An 8,397-nucleotide genomic window follows, 5' to 3' on the forward strand; every position below is an offset into this window, starting at 1 on the left:
TGGTGTACACTCTGTTACAGTAGCAAATTATGATTCTCACTACATCATTCTTATTCAGACAGATACGCGAGTATCTGTTAAAAAGGCCCTACGATGTCTAGAAATACCTGAAACGGCGGTCAACTATTACGACAGAGTAACAAATTCGGATCCCGTTCACGATGAAATGATGACGAAATGTGGCAAAACTATAGTGGGATCTTACAGGACGCAACATGTTGTGAATTTACGCGCATCTCTGAACAAGTTCATCACGGAATTAGATTTCTACTCCACCACCATGATTGAGACGATAGTGTTCTCAACAAAGGGTAGCGTGATTGGGAACGTGATACGCTTTCGTGGTCAATTTAAGGATTTTGACGAATGGATGCGGACCTACAAACATTTAAAACCTATTATTGGAAAATGTCAAAAACTGATGGAACAATCTTGGCTGATCCAAGTTGGATCTCCCGAATCGCTATCTGAATACATTTGTTGAACTTAATGAGTGTTTACTAAAATCGGAATAGGTAAATTTTATTCTTTCGTGTAGTTAATCAATACCTCATATCGACAGAAAAAAACCCATTACGAATTGATGAACATTAAATATCGATAAATATGAAATTTTTTATTTCTTCACATTCTTAGTCAATACGGTATCTTGAGTATATAGTACATCAGCCCCACCATGACTAAATTGCTTTCGTTATACCTCTCATTTTGATGAGAAGGCAGATATCTCGGTGCTTCTATTACCGGCTTTAAGCTCGTGTCGCTATTGTTATCACTCTTGAGATAAGGAATTCATGGGTAATTAGGATGCACGTTGCATATTAAACAATGACGTCATTGATAATATTTATAAGCAGTGATTTCATTAATGTAGGTTCACGTCGTACTTTCGAATAACCACGACATAACGTCATGTCGTAAATATTTATTAATGACATCGTGAACTTTCATTATTTATATGTCATTTTGGGACCTCAGTTTATCCTGAGGGTCATTATAAATATTATTTCGGTTGAATAAATTATGTGGCGTTACGTGATTCATTTGAACGCACGATATCAAACATAATTATTGAAGATGGCTAAGATAGTACAATTAGATCTATAACCTTTCATCGATTTCAATAACAACAAGGTATTTTTTTAATAAACTTTAAATAGTATTTTTCATTTAAGCATTATAATCTAGCAGTTGATGTCGTTATTGTACGTAGTAATAAACCAATGTATTTACGAAAACGGACCAAAAGAAAATAATGATGAAAAAATCGCGTGCCTGACTTGAAAGTACATAATCTGGCATAAACACAGACCTGGGCAACAAAGAAATAACTTCGAAGAAAGCAAAATGGCTTTTGAATTTTACGATGCGTCCTTGTACCTCGACAGTTACATATCTGGTAAAAAGGTGAGTGGTCAGAATTTAATTGTACCCGAAGTTCAAAGACAATTACAAGATCTGACGACCTTTTTTGACTCCCGTGATCAATTATGTTACAGTGACAACTGTAGACCAGATGAAATAATAACCAATCTCTTCATCAGTGGTTACAACTCCGCCATACAGTTTGAACAGCTTAAAGAGCAAGGTTTCACTCACGTTCTGAATGTAAATTCTCGAGTTAGCTTAGAACACATTGATGCGTACGAATCACGTGGTATCAAATTTACACACGTTCCGATGGAAGATGACCTTGGATATGATATGAGACGAAATTTTAACGCCGCAATAGCTTTTATTCGGATGGCCATAATCGACGGAGGACGCATCTTGGTACATTGTCAGGTTGGAAAAAGCAGATCGTCTACCGTCATCGCAGCATACTTGATCGTTTTCAGAGATTACAGCGCATCGACTGCTTTAAAAGAAATGGTTTTTAAGCGTCCGATGATTTCACCAAACCGAAGATTTCTACAGTTTTTGTGCGAATTAGAAGTAAAAGTGAAAGAATCAAAAAGGACAGACGCCCCTCCCGGGAAACCTAATTTGGTCGTAGAAGACAAAAGCATGCCTAATTTAAAAATTTAAAATAGTGTAACAAAAAATAATGAACATACTGAATAACAAATCTAGCCAACTTTAGCCCAGTTCATATTCACAAGGTTTTAACTCATCACGTAATCCGTGAATATTTAAAATGGCGTATTCCTGACACTTATCTAATGATGATGATGATGATGATGACGCGACGAGGGATAACAATGATGGATAATGCTGCTGCTGCTGATGATGATGAAACGATGTGATTACATCGTATTTAATTGAAACTACAAACACAACTGCAGATTAAGATGAAATGAAAATAAAATAGACTGTTTTGAAAATAAATAGTGGGTCTAAACATAAATTCGCATTAATTAACTACTCTCTCCAGTATATCTATTTGTAAAATTTGAATCATAAGACTCTTTCTTTGTAAATTTTTTTCCACGACAATCATTATTTCATTCAAATATAAAATATAACAGCACAACAATTAAACACATACATTGAATGACAATACTGAAGACTCTCCACGTGATTTAAACTAAAACGATGATATCTAAACTACAAACATTGCTTTTCATACACACGTAGTCGAAGTTCAGTTTACTATATCAGTACAGTAACAACGTAATTTTATAGGCCTATGATTATTTACTAGGCTGTCACCCGTATTTGACGGTTCTCTGTCGCGATTACCTAGCTGATGGTGACTGTACCCACCAAGTTTAATGCCCATACAAGTCTTTACTAATTTGACCTCAGATGACCCCTGGTGACCCCAAAATGACCTTCCAAAAATTTAGCTTTAAATGTTGACTGTATCTACCAAGTTTCATGCCCACATGACAGTTTTTTAAAATTAATTTGACCTCATGACCACTGGATGACCTCAGGTGACCTTGACCCACTAACCAATATAAACTTGTTCTGTCTCGGGTCAAGACGCACCCACCCGTCAAGTTTGAGGAACGTGTGAACCCCAGTCTCCGAGAAAAATAGTTTTTACTAATTTGACCTCGGATGACCTCGGGTGACCTCGACCCACTAACAATATAAACCTGTTCTGTCTCGGATCAAAATAGGCGGACAGACACCCCGACAGCTACCAGTATTATTATATAGACTAGGCGCGATTACCTGGCTGATGGTGACTGTACCCACTAAGTTTCATACCCATCCGATAGTTTTTACTAATTTGACCTCAGATGACCCCGGTGACCCCTAAATGACCTTCACAAAATTTGTCTTTAAATGGTGAAGTTTCATGCCCACACGACAGTTTTTATTAACTTGACCTCGGATGACCCTTGGTGTCCCCTAAATGACCGTCACAAAATTTGGTGCTAAATGGTGACTGTACCCACCAAGTTTCATACCCATACGACAGTTTTTACTAATTTTGAGCTCGGCTGACCCCGATATGACCTCCCAAAACTTGCCTCTAAATGTTAACTATTCTAACCAAGTTTCATACCCATATGAGTTTTAAGTAATTTGACCTCAGGTGACCCCTGGGTGACCTCGAAACACCCCGAAATGACTTTCCAAAAATTTGATTCTAAACGTTGAATGTTTCATGCGCATACAACATTTTTAGTTATTTGACCTCAAATGACCCCTAGGTGACCCCGAATGCCCCCAAAATGACCTTCTTAAAATGTGGCTTTAAATGTTGACTGTACTCGCCAAGTTTCATGCCCATACGACAGTGTTTACTAATTTGACCTCAAATGACCCCTAGGTGACCCCGAATGACCCCAAAATGACCTTCTTAAAATTTGGCTCTAAATGTTGACTGTACTCACCAAGTTTCATGCCCACACGACAGTTTTTACTAATTTGACCTCAGATGACCCTTGGATGACCTCGGGTGACCTTAACCCATTAACCAAAACAAACTTATTCTGTCTGGGGTCAAGATGCACCCACCCAACAAGTTTGAGGAACGTGCGACCCCTAGTCTCCGAGAAAATAGGCGGACAGACAGACACACAGATGATGCGTATTATTATATAGATTTATTGAATCGGGGTTTTTTATATGAAAGATTATTTAGGCATATCATCCGTTTACTTCCTCACGAGGTTGTTTATTTTATCTATCCCACTATGATACTTCGAAAATGCTCTTCAAGCCAAGTTTGTGGTTGAATATCTAAATTGACTTAATCAACTCTATGCAATAAACTACAGAGTAGTTACCATGGCTACAGGAACTCGCTCCAAAAAGTGTCTAGTATAGATCATTCCCTTTTAAGCATGTTCGTGGGTGACACAGTGGCATAAATTGAAAGAGAGTCTTCATGTTACTATTAATAGACCTTAATAAAATTTGAGTTTATTGGTATTATTAACAATTTACGTCATCCCTCGTTTGGAATATAAACGCTGAACAGTCCTGGAATAATGGCCCTCAATATTTAGGCGTTCTAATAACTACCAATGTACACGCGTTTCTTAGCTTAACATCGTCTAAAACCGGTTCACCTGTATCCTCGTGAAATAAATGTAGATCGTTAAGCCTAGGATTCAGCCTGTTTTCCAGTAGCACTCGATGTTTGACGTCGGCACCGGTTTCCACGTCATTAAGTAGACGACAGGTGTTTTCACTGTTGAATTTATACCGCACAAAGGGCATGTTGGCCATCAGAACGACACTTCGTAGCGCTAAACCCTTAAAAAAGGTTAAACGTGAAAAGGATCGACGACAGAATGATGAAGAGCAACCGCTTTCCCGCGAAAATACCCCACCCCCTTCACCACCGGTGGCTATTGATGATAAAGTCGATAAGCGCTTGATAGACAGACGTAAGCTTCCGCGGTATCTCTACGCACGTTTGAGCAAGGGACACGTGGCGACTTTTAAAGGGCTGAGTGGAAAATCAGACCCTATAGTAGTGTACGCACTTCGTTCGAAAAATTCACAATATAGAATACGTCTAACATTCGACTGGAAAGACGACGTTAAAATTCTGGACGAAACGCGAGGGACTAAACATCTGTCCTTTGCCACAGCGGCGAAAACTTATGATGGCTTGGTACGAATGTTGGGTATCAAGAAAAACAGGGAGGCCTGGAGAATATTCGACGCGTCGCAAATTACCTCCGTATTCGATACGAGAACAAAGCGTGAATTCCTGAATGAGAATGAAGCGCAAGATAGGGAAGAGAATGTTACTTTAGAGCCCCCGCAGACTATCGATCTAGACGAAACCCCGTTACCATACTCGGAGAAATTGGCTCATCGTTTGTTCGACCATTTCGGATCTGATCATTACGATTGGTCGGCAGATTTTATCGACGTTAACGCTGTAGCTAAACGACTCAATGTTGATATCGACACTCTCCTAACTCGAATGACGCGCGTTTTTACGGAATGTCAAGTATTCGCGCAAAGTGGATGCTGGTTGTCTCCAAAAAGCAGCATTTATAGGACGGCGGCAAGGTGGAAATACGACGGATTCTCTCCCAAGGATCTATTTTCGCACAACGGGGAGGGTATGGAACGTCACGTTGTCCGCCATCACCCTTTGAGGTGCGAACTGTTTATCGGCACAGATCACAATCGATGTTGCCGTCCATCTCATTTATGTTACGGGTCCGGAACGGCTAATACTAGAGACATGCAATTGCGACAGGCAGTTTCGAATCTTTTAATTCTATTCGCTCGTCACGATACCAGACTAAAGCTCGTTGAATTAGTCGACGTATGTGGCGCTTTACTCGCGGAAACGCAAGTTGAGGACGCGCCTCCTCCCATATAATCATCATCTTCATCGTCGTAATGACAAATTCGTTTGGTTTTTCGGTACTCTGCGCCGCAGCTTGTTTCATCTTCGCCGTCGCGCTTAACGCGTCCGCGTTTGTTGAGATTCGAGTCAAATAGCGACGATTTGCTCAATTTCAACATGATCTCGATCAATTTCTTTGCTTTTTTCTCCCGATCTTCATCAAACGGTATCACGTAGTCAAAGGCCTTACCCAAACTGAACGGATCTAGGTCACGAGTGGACCTCGACCGTCGCGTTATCGATTCGAATTCCATCTGCTTAGTCACATTTTCTAGCAGACAGTGGTCTGTGGACATCAAAAAGTTCGAAGAACGATCAAGAAAAGTTTTTGTCTCGAACGTTTCGTCGCTCGGCTCCTGATCCTTTTCTAAACTAAACAACTTAAAACGCACCGTATTCAGAGCGTCAAAGTCATAAAACGTCTCGGTACATTCGGGACATCTAACGCTTCTACTCGCCGCGTCGAGAGCGTTCGTTCGGATCCATTGTCGCAAACAGGACTTGTGAAATATGTGAGCGCCATTCCACTCGCTACTGGAGGGAACCGACAGGTCGACGAGTTCCACATCGGAAGGGGAGGACGTTCCGGACTCTCGAGCCAAACGAATAGACATGCAAGGTACCGCTTCCAGAGGCCGGCCTTCGAAGGAATCTCGGCAGATCGCGCAATGTCCATGACCCTCGTGTCGCAAGCTCGCTTTGGTCATTTCGACACGAATCTCGTTGCTGACATTGTCAATGCCAACGTTCGGAGTTTCGACCCCTCTCTCCCGAATGTACGGCTGATCTCGATTGTATTCGACTACATTTTCGAAGGGTCTCCCCTTCTAAACTTTCTAGTGGCAAAAAACTCGTTCAGCCTTCCGCTATCATTGCAATTGAGATAGCGAAAAAGTTGACCGAAATGATAATAAAAGGCAGTTTGCCGGGCATTTGGATTTTTTTCCAAAAGCCGACGATTTAATTCGTTCAAGTATTGACTGACAAACTCTTCACCCACCGAGCTCAATCGAAATGCCCCTACCAAAAGACAACGAACTCTCTCGCTGACCCTTAAAAGTTCGCGATTGTCCAGTGATTCGTTTTGGTATAAAGCATTGACGATAGCGCAAACACTCCCAATTATGTCGAAACGATGTACTTTAATTTTCAGCGGATCTACTACGTCCAATTCATTAGTATCGCTAGTGACGGGTGAAGATTCTGGATGACTCGATGACGGCAAAGAAGCGATATCGTGTGCCTTTTGACGAAATTCTCGAACCACGGATGACGAACTCGTTCTATCGCGAAGCGCCCTTGCCGAATACAAAGCGGATCGATAAGATCCTCTTTGATCGTCGACATCGTCGTTCTCAGACTGGAATATCAAACTGGTATCTGTCAAGTGCGAAAAATCTGCACCATCGATCCGCTTTGCTGCTTCGCGAAATTCATCTGCCGCCGTTCGGAAAGTTCGCACTAATTCGCTTTCTCTAGCGTTTTGACGTTGCTGTTCTACAAAGTCGGCGATATGTCGAATTTCCATAGTACGTTCTTTGGTCACCTTCAACCAAAAAGCGAAATATCTCGCAAATTCCCCTTCCCCGATCACGTACCGTTCGCCTATCTTTAAATGATTTCTTAAATGCGACAGCTGCGCATCTATTCCTGGATGTGACATGCCTGACAGGGACTCGATTTCGCTTCGCACACGTTTCAAATTGGTCAAATTTTGAGCGTGAATCTCTAACATGTTTTCGATTTGATCGGTCGCATCGACTGTTTGCCTACAATTCTCTTCCGTCGTTATGTCAGGATGATTCTCCAACCATTCTCGCTCATTTACGAATTTGTACCAAGATGCCGTCTTCTGTTCGTCGGCAGAACGTATCTGCGTTAAGCTTTCCAACGTCAAACCGTGATCATCGAGCAAATGTTGCGCCCGTATAGTCTCGTTTCTAAACCGTCGTGTGCACATCTTTGCCATGCAGCGCACCCTATAACCCACGTAAAGATCAGCGTATGTCTTAGTCTCAGTCAACGCTGCACGAGCTATTCGTAGTCGTTCGGGAAGCTCTTTTCGAGCCAAATTCGACTCTACCACGGTTCCGTGACGATCAAAGATGAAAGCGTTCAATTCCGTCCAGTCAAACTGTCGCAAATATCGCTCCAATCCGCTGCTTGAAACTAGATGTTTCATATTATTCTCCTCATGCAGCAAAACTACTAGATCGCAAAATGGATACACCCCGTTTTTTCGTACTAAAGCCTCGTGAACAGAGGATCGCCATCTTCGAGGTACGCATACAACGCACGCGTTTTCCCTATCTCGTAACGTGTGAAATTCGAAACGGCGTTGGGAGGATTTTGATGAGGTTATTAACCTGGCGAGAAGGAGAATGTTCAGCTGTGTCCAAGAGGTCCTTTTCCCCCCGAGGACATACGGTTGTCCGGCAGAAAGTTGATTTCTTAAAACACGCGCGATTTCGAAAGCAGCAGTGCTCGATGCAACTACTAACGCAGGTGAGAGACCATTCGAAATACGGTCGACATCTGCGCTATCTCTTAGATACTTAATCCAATCGTCCGTTTTATCGTCGACCCGAAAGGGATCATCTAATCGACTTAATCCGGCGTCC

General features: G+C 41.8%; 1 protein-coding gene across 1 annotated transcript; it reads left to right on the forward strand.

Moving 5' to 3' along the window:
- Positions 1-1,347: 1,347 nt before the first annotated feature.
- On the forward strand, positions 1,348-2,028 carry LOC140161906 (dual specificity protein phosphatase 3-like). The gene has a single exon (XM_072185202.1). The coding sequence runs from the start codon at positions 1,348-1,350 to the stop codon at positions 2,026-2,028; it is 681 nt and encodes a 226-aa protein (XP_072041303.1).
- Positions 2,029-8,397: the final 6,369 nt, after the last annotated feature.

The sequence above is a fragment of the Amphiura filiformis genome, chromosome 10 (genome assembly GCF_039555335.1).
Source record: "Amphiura filiformis chromosome 10, Afil_fr2py, whole genome shotgun sequence".
Classification (NCBI taxonomy): Eukaryota; Metazoa; Echinodermata; class Ophiuroidea; order Amphilepidida; family Amphiuridae; genus Amphiura; species Amphiura filiformis.